Source organism: Thunnus thynnus, chromosome 19 (genome assembly GCF_963924715.1).
Source record: "Thunnus thynnus chromosome 19, fThuThy2.1, whole genome shotgun sequence".
Classification (NCBI taxonomy): domain Eukaryota; kingdom Metazoa; phylum Chordata; class Actinopteri; order Scombriformes; family Scombridae; genus Thunnus; species Thunnus thynnus.
The window spans coordinates 24,428,957-24,452,095 of record NC_089535.1 but is presented as its reverse complement, the minus strand read 5'-3'; the positions used below and the strand labels follow the sequence as shown (position 1 = coordinate 24,452,095).

Genomic DNA, 23,139 nt, shown 5'->3' with positions numbered 1-23,139 from the left:
CTTGACTAGATTAAAAACCTGCATTTTGTGTTCACTCTGCATGTATCTCTGTCTCCATTTGTTTCCACTGAGTTTCTTCCTCACTCCTGTCTCCTCATCTTCTCCTTCACGCTCTGCTGGGCGTTTAAAAAACTTGACAATGCATGAAGCAGTACTAAAACTTACATGTCACTGAGAATAATGCAATGTCTTTGAGTTCACCAAAAAAAACACCAATACTGACTAATCTTTTCCAATACCTGTAGCCATCACACATCAGCAGGAATGATACATGTATCTTACATAGTAAGAAAAAAGGTGTTGCTAATAACATTAACAATGGCTCTGTTCTATTCAAGTGTGTCATAACAGTCATCCAGCATGCACAATACCAGGACCTTGAAACTGAAGCAGCTAAATGGAATTCAGCCATCATTGATTTTATTATTACACCTGTGCTTTTCCCACTGTGACATGTCATATAATGCGTTCAGTGAAAAAGTGAAAATTATACCCACAGGCTCAGATTTGAGAGAGGGGCAGTGCATAATTTTAGATGGCACAGCAGCATTAACGTCATAAATCATTTTAATCTACAGACATAGTGATTGGTCAGGATCTAACGGTAACTCACTCTGGAGTGAACTAAAATTCCTCTGGAGAATTTTGACAAAAATCATAACTGGAGGTCTACTGGCACTTCCTTCATCAGCAAATTAAGTTTGCTCAGATGTCATGGAGTTGACTCAGCTGTGAGATTCAAATAGATTTTTCTTTTGCTTTTTACACATGAGCATGATTTTACTTAGTGTAAAGATTTACATAACACATTTATCAGAAGGTCAGAATCTGCACTTATTTCTACACATTATGAGTGAAAAGTAGTTAACAATATGTAATCTAACCTGTTATTAAAGCTGTGACTTCAGATGGTGAAACTGCAATTTTCTCCTCCATCACCTGTCTTTATTAGATGTGGTGTTGTAACACACCAATGTGTACGATAATTATATGCAGGATGCATTTTCAGCCATCTCAGTAGTGGGCAGTTTTCACCACTGGAATGTATCCATCATTGTTTGTAATTGATTAAAAACTGTAAACAGCCACTGTATATGACACTGTATAGCTTTGAGAAGCCTCCATGACTTAATTTAAAAGGTCTTTGTGTTTTGGGGAGATTTTTTGACATTTATTTGTGATAAGTGATATTCAATAGCTTGAAAATTCCCTGAAGTGTATTTCTAAATGCATTTTATTTTACACATAAAAGGCCTGTTACTATTGTTTGCAGCAAATGTTTTCCTCTGCCTTCATTATTTCAACACACAACTCTTCCTTTACTGTTTTGAGCATGAAGTATATCATTCATTTTGTCGAGGCCCTGGCTACATTGTCTACATTCACAAAGAGGTCTAACTGTCGTTTTCAGCTCTGTTGAACCTTCTCTCTCCAGAAAAAAAACTGCTGCTTCTGTCGCTGACTGGAGTTTCTGGGATAAAGCCTTCATTATGCAACAGCCACTGTGCTGATTTATCTTCTCGTTGCTAATGAGTGGAAGGCTGATTACTGTGTAGTTAATAGCTCTCAGTAATGGCCTTGTATAGACAAGGTGATTTATGGGTGATGGTGTTCAGAACAGAACTGACCATTAGCTAAAGCCTGCATGCATGAGTTTATTTTGCTGTGTGTGCATGCGTGCGTGCGTGTGTGCGTGTGTGTGTGTGTGTGCATGCGTGCGTGTGTGCATGCGTGCGTGTGTGCATGTGTACGTGTGTGTGTGTGTGTGTGTGTGTGTGTGTGTGTGGTGATGGAGGTGGTTCTGCTAGTGTTACCAAAGCATGAATTAGTGTGGGTATACTTGTATACTTATTGTTTATTAAATTATGGTTATTTAAACAATGTATTTGTTACATTATAGAATGTCAAGTGTATTAAACAGCATGTTATTGTATTAGTTTCCTTCAGTAGGTGAAGGTGCATATTTGCAACCCTGTCTCCCACAAAATATGTTTATATAATACTAATTTGCTAACTCAGAAAAGTTTTAGATCAAACATAATGACTGTCTGCAATATTTTCACTGGCTACATTTTCCAACCCAGGCACTGTGATGTTATTATACCACAGAGAAGTCATATAGAGGAGGTACTGGGTGAACAAAGTGCAGGATTTTGTCACCAGAGATGGGGATTCAAGTCCTGAGTGTGTTATTAGGTTTAGGCTAATAAAACATTTTGGTCAAAGAAAGATTGCGAGTTTGGTTAAATATTTTAAAAATCAACACATACTGTCTTGCGCAACAAGTTAGTGTTGGGTTTTCCAGCATTCAACCAACCACAATATTTCCTTGATCTTAAGTGGTTTAACATAATAACTATAAAACTTGAATTATGTTTAAGTTGCCAGAAGTGGATGTTGTGGGGAAAAAAATGAAGTAAGTAAGACTGTTAACAGTTTGTATATATGTTCAGGAAAAATGTTTCCTCATTATGTGGATAAAAACGTATCCCTGGCAACATAATGTTTCCTGTAAAACATATTTTCTTCTTTGACATATTATCAACTCTTAATCAAGTCTACTTACAAGCCTTTTCTGGAGCTTTCAGCCATATCTCCTCAGTGGATGGCATTTGTTGTTGTTGAGGTGTGAAAATTGTGAGATGCAATTGAAAGCTCTGGAAAACGCTGATAAGTTGGCCTTGAGTTATATAAATCAGTTGTGTAAGAACTTTTTTTTTTTAGGAGACATGTTTGGAATTTGTTAGGGGTAGTCCTCTGGATGGTTGTAAACTGTGTTGTTAACCTTTAAGAGCCCAGTAAGATTATTCAAAAAATATATACATTTCAGTGGTGCTGAAATTGACTTATAAAATCTAAAATCCGGGCAACTTTCACCTTTTCTTTAGCAAAAAATCTAATTCTCACCTCTCCTATCCAACATGGGATGGATAAGTAATTATCTACCTCATCCAGGTGTGATTGTTAATGTGTGATATGCAGCAGACTCAGAACAGTGAGCTGGCCTTTCATTGAGTCAATAACTCAGTGCTTTTAAATTTCACTTTGCCTCGTGAGTGAGGTTTAATTTAAGCAGTAAAGGGTTACACATGTCCTGCAGAGCTTAGGCATTCTGAGCACAGACACTGTGCAAAGGCATGTTCTGATGTTAAGATCCTATTTTCATCTTAAATGACTCGACTTAATAGCGCCACGCATTAACCGTCCAGTTCAAAAACGATTTTCTGCATGAGAAGAAAAAAAAACATCTCTCCGTTTAAAATTTGGTCTTTTTCTTCTGGCAGTGGATAATAGATGTTTGTTAAAATAAACACCCCAAGGGGGGGCTGGACATGAAATCAGCAGTCCAAAGCATGTAAACAGATTAGAGACGGGTAGGACAGGAACAGGATGTGTTTAGCTGGCTCTGTGTGTCCTGCTCATTTCCTTCATCAAAAGACGACTCACTGTTTGTTCTCGGCGATGTTACTGTGAGTGAGTGATGCAGTTAACAGATTAACTGTTAACACTGACATAAATAGACATGACTGATGTAGTTAATGCCAGTAGAGTGGAGGCTGTGAAAGTTGTGTGCAGCAGCACACTGGACCTGAATTCATGTGTATGGAGGATAGTGTTATCTCACTTAACAATTAACAAACCAATCCAATTTTGCACCTCTCTTTTTCTTTTTTATTTTCACTTCAATGTCCATCGATCAACAGAAAAAAATGTAATTGAGTCAATTAATTTTTATCTGTTGTCTTTGGCCTGATGTTAATAGGCACCTGAAAAATAAAATGAAACATATGCTGCAAAGTTAACATACTGTACACGCTATATGGCCAGAAGTACAGTATGTACCCTACAGTATGTACAGTATGTTCCCTTAGAGGTATGTATATTAAAACAGCTCTACATACAGTAGAAATGTGTTTTTCTGGGTTACGGCCCCTAATTATGTGCTTCTAACTTTGAGGGCCACGGTTTAGAAAAGGCCACTTACTGTTTCAGCATGATAATGTCCAGTCTATAGACAAATGGTTTTCCCAGTTCGGTGTGGAAGAACTTGACTGTCCAGCACAGAGCCCTGACCTCAACCCCACCCAACACCTTTGAGACAAACTGGAACACTGTGAGCCAGGCCTTATGGCCAAACATCTGTGGCCGAGCTCACGAATGCTCTTGTGGCTTAATGGGAACACATCCCTGCAGCCTGGTTCCAAACTCTTGTGGAAATCTTTGCTTCAGTTCAGTTATCACATATGGCTGTAATGTTCTGCTGTCCACAAATTTTAGGTACATAGTGTACATGAAGAAGAAGCACAGCAGCGCAGTAGACATGCAAAAAGTTTAATATTGTTAATTTAGTGTAATTTAGTGCAATCTTTGTTTTGTGTGTAACACAACACTGTCTTGCAATATATACAGTATAATGGACTTGCAAGCTGGTTAAGTATTAGACATGATTTTATTTGCAGACAGATTTTATTACTTTTATATCTATGTGCTTGGCCACGATGCACTGATCGTTTTGTTTGCTTAAAAGTTTAATTTGTCAACAGAGAGTAAATTGATTAGCATAGATTAGATCCTCTGTCACCCATAAAAACCCCAGGTGCCTGCAGCACAGCAGATTTCATTTAACTTCACTTCACTTAATTCTCTTTTCTCAGTCAGATCCCATTGAGACTGAGTCTGTCCAACGCCTGGTTACCAGGAAACATGAATTTCTGAGGTCTTGTGGGGACTGTGTAAACAAAGCTGATCAGTACCTGAACCCCCGAGCTGTTTATGTTCAGAGATGAGATCCCCTATGAAAACTGGCCTTTACTGACCTTAAACATAAGGTCACTCCTGTCTAATGCATTCCTCATAAATGAATTGATCGCTGATTACAAATTTAACTTCCAGCATTCACTGTAACATGACTTGATACTTTACATACCTTTTAAAGTCATATCAGGTGAATCTAAATCTCACTTTTATGTAGGTTTGAAAATACTCTAAACTTACTGACTTTTGGTCCTTATAATGACTTTTACAGTTCAAAAAAACTTTGTGAAACCTTTTGCTCCCGTTCTGAAAAGTAATTGCTGGATCACATCCCTGATGTCTCTAATCCAGCCTGTTAAATAGAAAACATACAGGGCTGCTCTGGATGCAAATTTAATGCTTAAGAAAATAGGTTGAAGCCAATGTCTGGTCAGATGATGACCTGTCCATTCATCATGTTCCTCTTCCTTCCACATTGAGGAACCTGTATTTGAAAGGTTTCCTTCCCAAACTTACAACCTCATCAGTATTTTACATGAGCAGAATATGCTTAATGAAAACATTCTGTAGCTTGGATTATTTGGCAGACAGGATGTTCGTGTTATAGTCTGTCAACATTTTTAAATTGGATTCTCCTTCAATATTTGTATATGGCAATGAAAATATGGAAAATATTGATCATGACTGAATAATAAATATGTTTAAAAAAGGAGATAGGTTTGCAAAAGAAAGGATCCGTCTTCCATCTTAACTTTTGACAAATTATGCTACGTGTTAAACAAGTCCTCCAGCCTAAACAACAAAAAAAGTTGTTTTTTGTTGCCTTTTAAAATGCACAACGCCATTACAAAGACAATTCATACGTTTGGCCACCTCTATGCTTACGTTGAGGTTTAGCTACATTTAGGCTACTAAAACTACTTGGTTAAAGGAATAGTTTTACATTTTGAACAATACACTTATTCACTTTTATTGGCAATAGTTAGATGAGAAAATTGATACCACTTTCACATGAGAATGTTATCAATCTCTGTTATCAATCAAGAAAGCAAATAAAAAAGGAAAAGGCAAAAGACACCAACGTTGATCATTGGTAGGAGACGGGATGTGAACCGCCATAGTCTCTGTTTGCCATGAGCCCTTCCCTTAGAGGTTTTGTGACGCTTTACAACACTACAATACATCAACCTTTGCTTCTGACTGAGTCTTTTGGAGAAAACATAAACTTTTCCCCAAAAGCTCTTTTAACAGTTTGAACAAATAACCAGTGTCATTTTTCAGCTGTTGCATTTTAAAAGATATCAACCAGTTGACTAAACATCAGTAGAGCTTAGAAACTATTTTACAGACAATGAATGAAAGATATATGTGTTACTTAAGTATGTTTTTCAGGGGAAAAAAAACAATTTATTGCCAATGAGTTATTTTTACATTTAGCCATCAATGTCCCTGTATTGAAGGTGTACAGTAGGACAGCTTTGTCAGTGATATAAGTTTAATAAAAAGTTACAACTGTGTCTGTATGTCAGTACCATTATTGGTAATTTGGATTTAGATGACTTAGAACAGACACATTCAAAACACACAAAACTGGTAGATATACCATCTGTATTCTTCTTATGTTATCATATCTTTGGATTAAAGACCTAGTTTAACATTCTAATTGGATTTATGCATATAGAATCTTGTGTCTGTGTTGTTTTGCCTGTTTGTTTACTTGTTTGCTTCTCTATCTTCTGCATTCATATTCAGAAGCCTTCAACATTTAAGCCCGAGTGTTTATGGTTGGATTTATGTCTGCTATGCATGTCTGTACGTCTGTGAACTGTACTTTATAAAGACTTAAGAATCTTTGTCTTAGTTCAGCTCAAAGTCTACATAATCACATATGCAGAGGGACCAGAAAACACAGCACTACTGTACTACCCAAACATGCAAACACACCAGTGTATATACACCTAATCTCTGTAAAGTGAGTTAACATAAAGTATTCATAAAGTATTCACCTTAATTACATGCATCAGCTGTTTGATAGAATGTTTCAGGGAAAACATTGATAAAATATGATCCTCTCTCAGACATTTTACACATTTTACATTAGACATTTTTGGATATTAATATTTGCTTCATTTTAAAAACAGTCTCTACTGTCATTTGTTTTTAAATGCATTTGCACCCAGCAGTTCTGCTAAACATTAATATGGCTTTAATTGTTCTAATAAATCTTGTCATGCTCAGCCGTGGCACTCTGTGGCTAAATTGTTGCACACCTCACCCTTTGCATGACTGTAGAGCCTAAATATTCAATGCCAACATTTTTTGAGCTTTAATCCTCTGTTACCCTGAAAAAAAAATGAATTCTCTTGATTGATCTTTGTGGCAATCCTAACATTTCATTGGCTAATATATTTATTTCATATAACCTATATTATGATGTGACATAGTTTTTTAGGAATAAACTGCTGCTGTTGTGTAAAAATACTGTCATGTACTGTTGATTTATATAAAAGAGAGAGAGAGAGAGAGAAAGAGAGAGTCTGGGAATCTGTTTCTGACAGAATCTGACAGTGATCCAAATTCAGCAAGTGGTGGCTGCACATTAGGGAGTTTTCCAAGAAAGACAGATCTCCCCACTGATGACACTTCTGTGAATGACAGCCTGGCTGTGTTAGCATGTCAAATGAGTTTCTTTTCACCACCAGCAGCCCAAAAATCTGTGAAAAAGATATATAAATATATACAAGAATGTACACTTTACAAAATAATGTACATAAGGACAGTTTGTTCACACTAAGGTTGAGACAGTGAGAGCACAACATTCACTTCAACATTTGTACTGTAAACATTGTAGTTGATGGAGGACTGATCCGATGCAAATCAAACTGAGGTAGCATGGAGTGCATATATGTCCAGTATCCTTAAAGGGGACGTATTATGCACATTTACGGGTGTATGTTTTTGTTCTGGAATAACTTTGCATGATTTGCATGAATAACTGCATGTATTTATCTCATACTAACCCTTTATGCAGACCCTCAGTTCAGCCTCTGTCTGAAACAGGCCACTTCAGCTCCTGTCTCTTTAACGCCCCCCTCCCGATGAGCCCACTCTCTTCTGATGGATTATCTTCCGGAGGCTGCGTCTAACTAACTCTAGCTGTTAACTATAGTAGTAGGATTTCACTACTTGTCCTCATTCTTTACCTGAAATTTCAACTTATCAAATACATCTGTACATGTTCAAGCCGAATTCCGATCTGAAATATGATAGTGGACAACACAAACAACACATGGAAAACCTTAGCAACAACCCTAGCATCCAAGGCTACGGAATGAACAGCTTTTGCAGCTTAACAATCATATTTGAACCCAAAAACTTTATTTTCATTTGTAGTGGAGATCCCAAAGTTTCCAAAGATACCAAATATGTGGGGAAATGGGTATAAAATGATCCACAAGACATGTAGAATATTTCTATTTGATGGAATGGTGCATCCATAAAGAATGTAAGATACTGATATTGATATGTAATATGATTCTTAATATGATACTGTCAGACAGTGTAGCAGCTGCTTAAGTTTTGACTGCGTTTTGGGTGTTGGGTGGAAAACAAACGAGACAAAGTATTTGCTGATTTTATGTTATATATCATCATTTATAGGCCTTCCTCTGGCTGACATAAACAAATTCTGTCAGATATTTCAAGCAATATCTTTACTGTCTGGCTTCATATTAATCTTACTTTTATTAATGTTTTTGTGCGTGTTTGTGTCTGCTGTTCTCCTCTCACTTCCTCTCTGTTGTTCTTTATTAGTTTCTTTGGTAAACACTCTGGTTTGAAAAACACTACAAAGATAAAGGTTTGCTTACTTCACTTCTAACTGACTTTACTTTCACAATGTACAGACAGAGCAGAGTCAGACAGGAAACACTGTTTTATATGAAAGTCAAGATTCATCAAACCTCCAGGCCACAATCCCAGTGATGAACCTCAAGATCTATACAATGACTCTCTACCATGCAATGAAAGTGTGCCAAAATGTCATATCCATGCAGCTTTCCAGAGAGGATTCAGCTGAGGTAGACGGGACTTTATTGTATTCCCAAACATAAATCACAGCACATCTTGTCAGGACGTCTCCTTGGGGGAAATTGTCCTCTAACAGTAACTCTCATACAGTGAACATACAGTCTCACTTGTTTCCCATCCAATACATGAATGCCATATTTAAAAGCAGCACAACATAATCCTTCCTGACAGTCCATTTTTGACAAATTTGACAGCCATCCGAGCTCCCTGCTGCCCGTACGTTGTTCATCTGCTTCCTGTTTGGATCCACATGTGGTATTTGCAAACACAATTTTATCTCCTGGGATATGAAGTAAAACAGAACTAAAGCTATGTCCAATTCCATACTACATACTAATACTATACGAGATGTATGACTATATATACATCTTTTCATAGTTTATTTTTGCAGTTAGTATACAACAAATGTATATGACATTAATTTTCTCTACTTGACAGTAGAAAGTAAAATAAATGATACAAGATTTACAATCATTTAAACTGTTACGTTGGAAAGCAAAATGGTTTTCAAGATTTAACTTTTTTTTGTTGTTGTTGTTTTTTGAGATCTTCCAGGAACTGTCTCATTACCACCAACAACTTCTTTTCACGGGTCTGAGCAGCTCCTTGTTTTCCTTTGTACAATGCATTGCAGTACAATACTGTCCATTGACAGCATGTAGATCATATCCACATTGACCTTTTTGAGTACTTAATGTAATTTTGTCACTTTTCCAGTGTGAGCACACTACAAATTCAAAAACCAGCTAGAATTAGTATGTAGCATGCTGGTCACAATAAAGGAGCAAGGAAGATTTTACCCCAGTAGTAAAAAACAACTGAAGCACTTTCAGTACAGCATTGGCTCTATAATTTGTTGGGGACCATCCACATTGAAGCACTTAGGTTCGTCTATAAGTACAACTTTGAGGAAAAAAATTAGGAAAACTTGGCCCCCATTTATCTCTTTTTTTGGAAGAGATCCACACTTATTCTATTGAGAACTCCCACTATCAGACAGCCCCTAAGTGCAGACCTAAACAGTCTAGAGTAGAAGTCATCATTGGGCCTCATTAATCCCAAAATGGGACCCGAGTCAGGCCAGGTCCAAATTATATTCAGTCTAATTGGGCCGGGTAATGTCCCATATGGCAGTGGGTCTCAGATCTGTTTGTCAGTTTGCCAAACAGACTCGCTCTCCTCTCTGATCACATAGTGTGTCATAATCATCACCAGAGAAAAATTTGTTTCTTGAGACAGCTGCGAATTGCATGAAGAATTACATTTATGAGGCAGTTTGATCTAATCTTCTTCAAACACTTTCAGATCAGGTCTCTATTTCTGAAAATTTATTCATGCATGCCAGGTTCTGGGTTTTTTTCCACAAGTTAATTTTGAGATCAGACCTCTAGTCTTTTTCTGTTTTGATTGTTCAACTGTTTGCTTTGCGGGATTGGATAATCTTTTACCATAATCACGTATTCTTGATTAATACAAGAAGTGGTATGTAGCAATAAAGTGAGGCACAACTTAACTTTATGTGAGTGCAGGTTATAGAAGGAAGCTTTGCAAAGGTGTTTTCTGTGGTCATTAATCATCAGGTGAGTCTCAGGTTTAGTGGCTATCCAGTTATCCAGTGGCATGCATAAACTCTCTACGGGGCATTGGTAAAAATTAAAAATGGGCCAACCAGAGAAGCACACGCATGGCTAAGCCAGAGAGAGCCCCCCCCCCCCCCCCCCCCCCCTCTGTACACTGCACTGCGACTGCCTTTCTGTCATTCCCTCCCTCCTTTTCACTCTATTTTCTCTTTCTGTGTCTGTCATCACTCACTTCAGGCACCTACAGTATGTGTGAAAAAAGAAAAAACGACCACGGGTCTCAGTTAAGATTTTGTTTTAACTAATCTGGCCATGACCCTGAGGAGGAACCTGTGTGTTATGTTTAGACAATCAACTTGGGATTCATTATTGAGGTTAAATAACACTCAGATGTCAGAGGAGAAAGAGGAAATAGGAGGAGAGGGAGTAGAGAGAGAGGTTCAAGGAAGAACACCTACTCTTTTGTTGTTTACTGCCAGCTTTGGCTTAGCAACACATCTCAGACCTCCACTTGAGCAGTGCACAAACTAGTCTGATACCGGAATGAACACACCTACAAACTCTGTGATTTGGCTTTCCCTTTAGAGTGTTTAGCGCTATACCAGATTTGAATATCATTCCCAGAACCGTGGGTGTTAATCTGCTGCTCTAACAGCCTCCACTCTTCTACATAAGGCCTCTACACAAGGCTTTCCTTAAACGTATTTGCAGGGATTTGGTCCTATTCAGCTACAAGAGAATTATTGTGATGGCCACTGATGTTGGGTGATAAGGTCTATCTCAGAGTCTGTGTTCCAGTTCATCTCGAAGGTATTGGATGGGTTTGAGGTCAGGGCTCTGTGAAGGCCAGTCACGTTCTTCCACACCAAACTGGACTAGAGTTTCCACATACTTTTGGCCATGCAGCACACCAGAATCTGTATAAAGTGGTGAGATGGTATATAAATATCATTGAAGTAGATGACCTCCGTACCGCCATTGAAAAATGTTTATCGGGTTTTTCAGGATACATCTGTCTGGTGGAACATTTTAAGTCCATGTAATTTGGTCACTTGGACAAATAGTACTTTTATGTCCATGTTAACTGGTGAGATAGATTACTGGATACCTGTAACAAAATGGAAAAACTTCACAAAGGTAACATTGGTGCTCCATACTCCAACAGTGATGTCATTACTTTTTTCAATAATCAGTAGTGTCTTACACATACATTACATTACTAATCCTGGAAATTAGGCTTGTTTGTTGCCTTAATTACAGTAGTGTTAGCTAGATGAGAAGACTGTTTTTTTCAATTTTATTATGTCTGTGTGTTAATTCCGTATAACAGCTAGCTTTTGCTAAATGATCAAACTATGCCCTCTATTAGCATTACTCTTATGTATGGTCATAGCTAACATAAATACGTATGTTAGCTATGAGCAATAAATCAAAGGATAGCTGTCTGCTTATCAAATCCAGTGTCTCATTTTACATCTCTACACCTGATACGGTGGCAGCCAGAGTCAAAGTTGTCAGCTTTGCAGTTGTTGGAAGGCACCTTTGACGGCTCAAGGATAGCAGCTTCCCCTGCTTCAGGTATTTGTGCTAAGCTTGGCTAAACATTTGGCTATTGTTAAATTGATTGCAGTCTTTTCATCTAACTCTCTCAGTGACAAAAGCATTTCCCATAATTTCCAAGTATTGCTTTGTGTAAATCTTCTTGGTTTTTAGTTGGCGAATTTGTGTCAACTATTACGCCAGCTAGATAGAAAAGAAAATGTAAAAATGGATGGTGAGGAGCGGCAGGTTTACCCTATACCCATTACTTTGAATTAATTTTGGGCAAGGATGCAAAGTACATTATTGTCTCTTGTAAACTTTGTTTCCTCTGCAAAATGCTTTACACTGCAAAAAACACATCAATTTAGTCAAAGCACTGCACCACAGCAAGGTTTATGGTTTATTTTATGTTGGAGGGCTGTTATTCTAGGGAGGTGAAGAAAGAAAATAAGGTAGTAATTAGTTAATTAAGTAATTAGTAAAATGATGTGACTTTTTAAACATGGAAGAAATTACGAATAATTGATTATATTTTCTAAGTAACTTTCCCCGCACTAATTTCACTGTAATTTGAGTGGTTCTGATTGCACTTTCTACAATTTCTCTGAAATCTGACATTTACCGAAACAATATCTCAAAATGTTTGCATGTGTATTTTTTCCATTGAGTTGGATGTAAAGGAAATAGGAGGATTTCAGCTGATAGCTTGAAAAATCAGAACGGCATTACCTCCTAGCCTGAGGATGTGAGCTAGTTTGTTTTTTTAGTCCCTTTGACATGTTTATGTATGAGTCTAATAAGGAGGAAGCCTGCATGTGTGTGTTTGTGTGTGTGCACATGTATGCGCATGCAAGCAGTGTTAATTTAGAACCACAGCACTACGGCAGCAGCCATGTTTGATGGCGAGTGGCTCTGGCAGCTACGATGAGTTCATGAGTACCCCCTTCTGTCTACATGTGCATTGTGGGAAATGCTTGCTCTCCTGACTCTGTCGCCACTGTCTACTCACATCATATAACGTCATGGCGTTACGGCCACCACCATTCACACATACACTCACTTTTGTTTTACACTAAGATTTTGTGTTTGTGTTGTTCTTGTTGGGTTTGTGAGTACAGTCATTTGATGTGTGGGGTGTACATTTTGATTGGTGTGCATCCTTTTGGAAAGCTTGATTTAAACATAAAAAAAAAAAAAAATACAAATGAAACAAAACCTGACTGATCAATCTTAAATGCCAGGAGAGAGACCTGGCTGGCAACCCTAACAAAATAATAAAAGTTAAAAAAGAGAACACCGAAAGTGAAACTGTCAACACGAGAACACAAACACACACATTCCATTTTTGTTCACAAACAGGATGTGGTCTAATTGGCAAGAAATGGTCTGTGTCTAATGATGAGGTCCATTTTCATCTTTATGTGTGTGTGTGTACACATCTATGCACTCTTGCATGTGATAATAATAATAATTTTGATTTGATAATTTTTATTTTCATAGGATGCAATTTTAGGTCTGACACCCAAGTTCTGAGAAAGGAACACACTGACAGACAGACAGGTGTGGAGAAATAAAGACAAAATAAAGATAAAATAGATAAAATAAATAAGTAAGAAAAATAAGATATAAAATAAATGAGATTTGAAAAACTGATAGTAAAACCAGAGGAAAGGTCATAGTGTTATTAAAATTAAAAAGATTTTTCTGTTTGGGAGCATGAATCTGTTCAGCAAATTTCATGACAAACTGATCAGATTATGAGAGAAGGCAGACAGACAAATTATTCAGTAGACATATTTTGTATGCTGCCAGGGCTTGAATAGACTTTTTGTATAACAGTTTCCAGAACAGTACAGTATACTGTTTGAAGAGAGTTGTCCTCATGTGGCCCTTACTGTACCTTATTGCCTAGACCAGTGTTTCTTAAACTTCACTGGTGCGTCCTGATATATACAGAATTATTTCTTGTTTATTTTATATTGACTGCTGTGTCTTACCGTTACAGTTTTTATCCAACAATGAGTAGTGTCTGCAGTGTGTTCTGTATTGTGAAATGTGAGGTAATGAAAGCTTTAAAAGCCACCCATTGATGAGACACCTGCATAAGGGGCAGCTATGACTCAGGAGGCAGGGCGGATTGTCCACTAACCGGAAGATCAGCGGTTTGATCCGCAGCTTCTCCAGTCTGCATGTTGAAGTGTCCTTGGGCAAGATACTGAACCCCAAATTGCTCCCGATGGCTGTGCCAGCGATGTGTGAATATGTGTGTGAATGTGCATTAGATTAGATCCTGATGAGCAGGTTGACACCTTGTACGGCAGCCTCTGCCTTCAGCATACAAATGTGTGTGTGAATGGGTGGTCGGAAGACTAGAAAGGCGCTATATAAATGCAGTCCATTTATCATTTAACATAAGTACTCATGGTAGTAGTAGTGAGGGAATGGTAAGTGAGTTCTTCCACAGGCATTAAAATATCCAAGATAAAAAAGGAAGAACACTGGCATTGCTCATGGTTCAGAGATAAATCTCACCCCTCATTCTCCTTTCTGAGCTGAAATGGCAGACAGGCAGGTAGAAATGCTTAATGCAGCAGCCACAGGCTAACAATTGAATTTAAGCGTTCACCGGTTGGGTCTGTTTAAATGTCAGGCAGACAAGCCAGCAGAGAGACAGTCTGTGACGCAGACAGACAGTCTGTGACCAGCTGTTAGTGTTGAGACAGACAGGCACGCAGTTATTCAGTCAGGTTGTCAGCACCATGTTCTCCTGTCTGTCCTCTGGGAGCCCCCGTCTCCTCTTACTGGGATGTGTGAAAAACTCAATCACAGCCCCCGGCCCAGCTGGGCAGGGTCACAGTAATTAAACTACATCACTCAGCCTCACAAGAAAGCTGCGTTTTTCTCTCATTTTTTCTCAGCTTCATCTTTCTGCCTCATTTTTTTCCCCCCATTTCGGCTGTTTTATGTTTCTTCATCTATGTCTAAAGCGGAGTTAATCATGTTTTGGCCACTTTGGGACCAGAAAAGCTACAAAAGGAGCCCCAAACAGCTTTGACATTGCCTAGGAAATGTCTAACATCTTAGTAAACAGTTGCTTTTTTAGTTGCTGGGGTGTAATTCTCTGTGTGTTTGTGACTGTGAGCGACCTCTTTCACATTACATGTAGCCTTTTGATACATTGGTAATATAAAAATATTGATTAGTGGGGCTTGAGTCTCTGACAGGAGTGTAAAGTCTTCTATTTAACAGGCAGTGTTGTGTTTGAACCTTTTTTTTCACCTTTGTCCTGGTGAACTCTTGTCTTCATTTCTGTTCACCCATTGTCCTCTTCACACTTCTATTCATGTTTATGAAAGCTCATCCATCGCACCGCTTGGAGGGCAATGTAATTTAGTTCTAAAACGATCTCCATTTACCAAGGAGTGAACATGATTATCAGTCACGGTTGAATTTTGTCGACTTTTTGTGAAATGAGTCCTGTGAAGAACAAAAGATAATAGACAGCTAAATGAAGTGAAGTCTGTTTTTCTTCCTACGGACTTTGATGGGCAGCATGAATCACTCTTATCTGTCTGCCTTGTTCTGCCATTGTGTCTTCAAGGTTAAATTAGTTGAAGTTCTATTTATATTACAGCAATAAATGTTGAATCACAGCATTGTGAAATATATTTGATGAACCACAGCAGGTACTTTTAACTGATTGTGTGTGTATGTGGATTTGTAGACCCATGTGTAAATTATGTATGCGTCTTTTTATGTTTCTTTGTAAATCTATTATGGTCCGACTGCAAAGATGAGCAAAAATCTGCCTGCTCAAACATGTCTTCAGGGTCGTACCTGTGTGTGACAATATAGAGGGAAGTGGCATGTGACTCTGCGTGTGTGTGAGCGAGTGACAGATGATAGGATCACCCTCCATATTTCCTGTGCCACTGTCTGGCGCCCACATGGATATATTGTGGCGATGATAAAGGGATATTAAAAGTCATAGCTTTTTCTCCAGCCTGCTCCCTGCCCGACTGTCTGTCTACACAGTCATCAAATCACCCCTTCACGGGCAAATGTGCGCACACATACACACACATACGTGTGCGCACTTAGCAGAACAAAGTGAGTTACTGATTGTGGAGGATATAAAAACAGCACAGAGGGATGATTCATAGCTTTATAGCCTCTTTTCATTTTGTTTCTCCAGGTCACAGTGGCTCTATGTACTGTGAATAGACTTTTCTGGCTTGCTTTTCATTTGTCCATTAACGTCATTCCCAGAACACTAACATTTTTTTAATCACAGGTTGTCTCAACTTTTAAAGTTTTATGTTCAATTTGCAAAGTGTAGACATACAAGCTTTACATGTGGGCTGCAAATCATTCAAAATCAAACTATGTCAATTGAAGTAGTACATGCAACATGTTTTTTTATTGTAGGCATATGAACAAAGACTAATTCCCATCAAAATGTAGCATAAATTAATTATTCCCAAATTTTGATTATATGAAGCAGCTATAGAAACTTAATATTCTAAAGAAAATTAAAGTGTGCCTCCTGCTTGAGAAAAACTTACTTGGACTAATATTTGTTGGGGTGAAGCTGAAGGGTTATTTGGTGGTTCAAATGGTGCTGTGGGTTTGACACAGTATGACAAGGATAGTAGTTACTCAGGTTGGTTGTAGCTGTGATGTGTTTTGTGGTTGCAAGGGAGTTCTGAATAGTTGCTAGTCACATAGTTGTAGTAGTATCAGTGGTTTTAGTAGCAGTTGTAGCACTCACAGAGTGGTCCATTGGGAGAAATAGTGCACTTGAATGTTTCAGCACTATTGAGAAGGACAGAAACTTGTTAGGTATACCATTAACGTATTTCCTGACTTGACGGCCAATACGGGTCACTTGAACACTCTATTAATCAACTGACTGAGGCGTAATGGATTGTGGGATACTGAGAGCTGCAAAGGATAAAGTTTACCAAAAGAAGGCTGTATTTATCATTCGTATATGACTAGACCTGAACTGAGACACAGCTACTATGTGTGAATGTTCATTTAATAAGTTTGGTACAGTGCGTGTGCAATGCATGTATGCATGCTCATGTGTGGGTATTAGATAGGTGGTGCTAAGAAGCTTTTCCTCCACATGCTGGTTGGCAGTCCTCATCAATATGTCATCTTTAAGTCATCCCTCAGCTCTGGTCTCTCACTTTTTAATCTAGGTTCCCTACACTGAGCTGAAAATTAGAGAAACACATGATAAATAAAAATCCTAATTTGAATGTGGAAAAGTAATGAGAGAATTATAAAAAGGAACATTTGAAAATCCATCACTGTCAGAGAATTTGATCAACTGCAAATCCCATGCATGAAATATGTATAAAACAATATATTCCATATTACAAAACAGGCACTTTCATCCCTGCAGAGTGATTCCACCCATAATGATAATTCCCATGAAGCACAGATGTGCTTTATCAGTTACCATGCCAACTGGTAACCAGGGAACAATAAGTGACCTTTCTTGTTTTCTACTTTTTTCCTGCATGTGTGTTTGTGTGTGTGTGACTTATTTGAAGAATTTCTTTCAGTGAGTCCTCCAGTGTGTGCTTCCCACCACATAACAGCTATTGTACCCTTGAGGATTTTCTGCCTGTTTTGGGACTCCCGACGGCACTTAACTGAGAGGTTTAAAAAAAAAAAAAAAAAACATACCCATTTGGGATGTTATAAATAATATCATTTACAGTCAGATGTGTTTTAAAAAAGCATCATGAATGCAGGTTCCAATAAACAAGACAAAAGTATTTGTTTCATTTCAAATTTGTTAGAGACACAAGGGTAAATCAAAAGTTATCATATGGTTAATTTTTTAAACAATGTACATTTTCTTGCTGTAAACTGTCATCATGGGTGTTAAAAGAAAGTTTTTACAGAACAACAAATGTCTAGAAATACACTTTTTGTAACATCAAAATAAAGAAATAAAGAGCACAATATCAGAGGGCTGAAATACTACTACTTACTCACCTGACCCAAATGCGGACCATTACCCTGCGACAGGACAGACGACTTCACATGTAGCACTCATCTACAAATACAAATTAAACAGAAAATAACCATTAGTATCCAGTAGATAAATGAACTCTGTAGGCTCCTGGACGAGCCCCCAATTGTTATGACCGGCTCAGACAACAAAGGAGGGAGACACATGCCCAAACTCAGCGATAATAAACTGAAATTTATTGAAGTAAATAACAATAATAGCAATAGGGTGTGGAAGTCAGTATCAGTGGTGTTTGAAACTGTATGAATGTGTTGTACCACAGCTTGGTGAGTGGGGAAGGGATCAGAGAGGGACTGGAATCAGGGCAGGCGGGCTTAAATACATTTTGGGACACTGTTGTTGTTGGCTCCACCCATCCAAGGACCTGCAACATACAGACATAAACCAAAGGACCAAAGGCAACAGAGGCAACAGGCTCTGGGGCCGTCACGGCTTCTACACAAGCTCCAAATTGGTTTTTACTTTCATGGCTTAACAGTAGTATTGAGTCTAATTCTCTTAACACATGTTTCCCTCCACCCTACTTCAGGCAGTGCTGTAGCCAGGAGCCGAGAAAAACTGAGGTCATGAATCCAAATCCCTCCACTTCCTGAAGAAATGTTTTATTAATTACCAAAATTTCATTAATTATTTCAACTGTTCAGTTATATTTTCTGTATCTTTTGAGAGAAATACTTAATACTATAATTATATTCTTATATAGGTTTATATTTGTTGTTTTAGTCTAAAAAAAAAAATCATGTGTAATACATGTGCACTTATAGAATGTAAACTACAGTAGATGAGGACATGACCTCAGCTTCATCTATGGTAGATATGGTTTCACACCTCTGAACACTGCCCGTATCTCAGATTTTTCTTTTAACTGAATCAAATGTGATGTGAAAACAAAATGGCTATGTGTATCAACAGCTATGAAACAAGATCTTGGAATGTAGGGAATGTGTAGGAATGTTGTATTATTAGTAGTATTATTCCTGGTCTACGTTCTCTCTTCCTTTCTACTTTCACTTACCTTCTATTTCTTTGCGGTAATTGTCATTTTCATATTCATCTTCCTCTCTTTCTTGTCAACCTCTCTCCTGCATATCATCTCTCTCTCTCTCTCTCTGTCTCTGTCTCTCTCTCTTTAGCCTGGAGCGTGTGTTTTTTTCTGTGTGTTTTAGTGGAGCACTTAAGTCTCCCCCTCTGTGTACAGCCTGTAATGAGGGCTGCCAGCTGTGGCTCAATGGTCAGTGCACACACACACACACACACACACAGTATGTTGCTCCTCCACTTGTAGGTAAAAGCAGATATAAACAGCACATGATGTAATCAGACACATATGTGACCAAACTACAGGCTGTGTGTGTTTGTGTGTGTGTGTGTGTGTGTGTGTGTGTGTGTGTGTGTGTGTGTGTGTGTGTGTGTGTGTGTGGAAGAAAGCAAAAAGATGTTTTACTTGTTCTGAACTGCTTTTATCTGTTTTATATCATTGTAAATTGAATGTATTTGGGTTTTGGACGAAAAAAATATCAAGCTATTGGGCTCTGGAACATTGTGATTGGCATGTTTCTCTACTTTCTGTCATTCTAGAGACTAAACGATACATTTATATGATCAACAGATTAAACGCTCATGACAATAATTGTTGCAGTCCTCATTTTGACCAATCAATGAATCAATTAACAACCCCACGGCACTGATGTTTTCCAGCTTCCTTGGAAAAGTACTCAGATTTGCAATCTTGTTATTGTTCTGGTTGTTGCTGCAGCGATTGGTTTATTAATCAATTAGTTGAATAATAAAAAAAGTAATTAATGATTTTGTCAACTGTTAATTAAATATCTTTATCTAAATATCTTTAAATATCAAGCAGTTTTAAGTTTCAATACATTGAAAAGCTAATCACAATATCAAGCAGTAATGAAAATAAGCATTATTTACAGCCCTTGTAGTACTGAAATTTACTCGTTTGGTCATTCAGCATTAATCAGCAACAGTTTTGATAAACGATTCATTGATTGAGTCATTTATCAAGCAAAAATTCAATTTCAAATTGGTTATCTTTGGCTTTTGGACTGTTGGTTTAACAAAACAAGCAATGTGAAGTAGGGATACACGATATTGGATTTTTTTGCCGATATCCAATATGTATTTCCAACTCATTGTGACCGATTGCCGATGCCGATAGCGATATATGCACATATTTTTTTCCAGCTGGCTGAGGAGACTGTTATGCATGCAGGCATAGATTGTACTAAGTATCATCAAGAAAGACAATATATGAAGGAAGAACTTAGGAAGACTGGAGTTCAGGAGCTCAGGTTAAAAGTTTAATGAACCTGCCAAGTGGGTGGAGCAGTAGAGTTTTCTTTGAGTTCATAAAACAGACAGGATTAATGTGTAGGATTTAATCTCTGGGCCACACTATGGAGCAGAAGGTGGCGGTAACACACCTAATATGCTGTTTGCCAACCGCCGTTATAAACCAAAAAGAAGTTGTTTTTTCCAAACAGAGTGATACATCCTGTCAGCCGAAGTGTTTCCTATCTGTGCAGCCGAACGTAGCAGCACCTTGACAGACTATTTCACCCTGATGGTCCCGGTGCTTCCTTCGCAGGCTCCACCTAACTCAGCTGCCCGTCAGTCCCGCTGCTTCTTCCCACTTTAACCTGAATAACAAACCGGGGCTCGTTGCTCTGGTTGGATCCACATGGAGAGCCGGGGCTAACGTTAGCTGAGAGGCTAGCGGAGCGTTAGCCGCAGCATGACCGGAGCTAGCCTCCGCTAGCTTCCCAGCTAACGTTAGCCCCGGCTCTGTTTGGATCCAACCGGATCCAAGCTGGTCTGACGGGCAGCTGAGTAAAGTGGAGCCTGCGGAGGAAGCACCGGGACCATCAGGGTGACACAGTCGAGGGAAGCACAGTCAGGCAGCGGAGGAGAAGGCGACATATCGGCCTCTCATAATCGGCAGAATTCGCCGATGTCGATATTTCATTTTAGAGCTTTTATCGGCCGATACCGATGACGTGCCGATAATATTGTGCATCCCTAATGTGAAGACGTCACTTTGGGCTCTGAAATCAATCTTAGTACTAAAGTTAAATACTGATTCACCTTGCAAAGATGCTTAATTTAGGGAAACCCTGGTGGCCTGTAACTGTACTGTGTCTCTATTACAAAGGCATACAGCATTTTTTGTTTACCTGAGATTGTACTTACCTTTTACAGCTCCATGCTTATGTTTGTGTCTGTGTCTACATACAGAATCCTGGCCACGGTGGGTTCAGACTTTGACCTGCGAACACTGCGGGCGGTGAGAGTGCTGAGACCCCTCAAACTCGTGTCAGGAATCCCCAGTAAGTCACTCTGTCAACACCTCATGATATTATGTATTAAAGCAGAGACTGTGCTGTATACAAAGTGCCTTGTATACAGTCCAGGAAGGTTGTCTGAGTTAAAAAGGAAATTACTTAATTCTCCTTAGTTTCATACAAAAGTGAAATATTTGTGAATAATTTATATTTTTTATCATTTAATTCAATTTTAAATTCATTTGTAAAATTGTTTTGAAAAGTGCCACACAAATAAACTTATTTAAACATGTGTGTTATTACCAGCAAACAGCAAACAGCTTTTGACTGGTTAGTATTTACAAGCAGTTGCAAGAAAATTGCATATTTGCTTGTTTCTTAATTAGATGAAGCAATTCAGCCTTAAGAGCAAACTAGTCTTTAATCATCTTTACTAAGTTTTGTGTTTTTAATTTGAATGTTTTCAGTAAAACACTGAAATTAGGAACATGCTCTACGGATTTACTGAATGGTCAACTACTTGCTTGAATTCAATTGTTTAGAATAATTTGTTTTTATTATAACTTTGGTGTAATTTTTGTAGTTTTGGCAATCATTCCAGTCAGTAAAAGTAACATTGTATTCACCAAGTTCATTGATCGGGGAATGACATCACTAAAAACAAGTCAGATGAGGCAAAAAACACAAGCAGTCAGACAAATTAGACAGTCAGACAGATTGTAAACAAACCTTTGACTTTTGTTGTATCATTGTTGATGAGGACAATGATAGAAACGATATCAAAGCTACAAAAATAAGACCCAGGCTGTATCTGAAGCTGAGGTTAAGCTGAGCCAAACCTGTTAACACTCTCTTTCCCTCTCCTCTCCTCCATCCTTTTTCTGTCCCTCAGGCCTCCAGGTTGTGTTGAAGTCCATAATGAAAGCCATGGTTCCTCTGCTTCAGATCGGCCTGCTGCTTTTCTTCGCCATTGTCATGTTTGCCATCATCGGGGTGGAGTTTTACATGGGCAAATTCCACACCACCTGCTTCAAGATCAACACTGGTGAGAGCAACAAACCCGGCTGTGGCGAGCGTTCGTCCGGTAACACCGATTATCAACTGAGTTCATGTCAGGAAAAACTTTTTTTTTTTTTTATATTTGTGTTCCTGTATTTCTTACAGATGAGAATGGATTTTTCATTACATATTTATGCAGGCGTACATAAATTATTCATAAGTTGTGTGTGTCTCACAAGTAGCTGCACATTGGCAGCGCTGGCAGGCAGTGTGCCTATATCAACGAAACAAACAAGTGCACAGCAGAATTTTTGACAGCCATTTTTCACATCTTGATTTTGATGCATGGTAATTTCAGTCTTCGCATTCTGATTGATAGCTTCTGCTGTAACTCAATAGGGATGCTTACAATATGCACTCGGCCTCCTGATCGAACGCTACCTCAGATGGTGTTAATGAGGTTACAATTCACTGGTTCCATTTTCTCCCACATCAGAGGTGTGTGCCAAGACCATTTTCCAATTCATCAGACTTTTTAAATGGATTTTACCTTTCAAGCAGCTATTGTGTCCCATTCATGTTCAAAAATAATCTCTTGAACGACAACTCTTAAAACTTGAACATCCTGTTTTGTTCTGTATTATTGTTGGTTGGTTTATTTAAAAAGTCTGCACCTCCTTACATTGTACTGAAAATATTATGTAACGCTTTATTTCACTGACCCTGACACTTCTTATTTATTTCCTAGAACATTTCTATGTAATTTGGTACTAATTATAGGAACAAATGAATAAAGGGTTCAATTTTCATACAAATGAATTGA

The 23,139-nt window shown here is 38.2% G+C and overlaps 1 protein-coding gene across 5 annotated transcripts in view; it reads left to right on the top strand.

The window, feature by feature from the left end:
- cacna1bb (calcium channel, voltage-dependent, N type, alpha 1B subunit, b) overlaps window positions 1-23,139 on the top strand; it is a 164,757-nt gene that overhangs the window by 35,140 nt on the left and 106,478 nt on the right. For all 5 annotated transcript variants that reach the window (XM_067574851.1, XM_067574848.1, XM_067574850.1 and 2 more), the window contains exons 3-4: window positions 21,271-21,362; window positions 22,210-22,362. In XM_067574851.1, coding sequence (XP_067430952.1) covers window positions 21,271-21,362; window positions 22,210-22,362 — 245 coding nt within the window. The remainder of the gene's footprint in view (window positions 1-21,270; window positions 21,363-22,209; window positions 22,363-23,139) is intronic.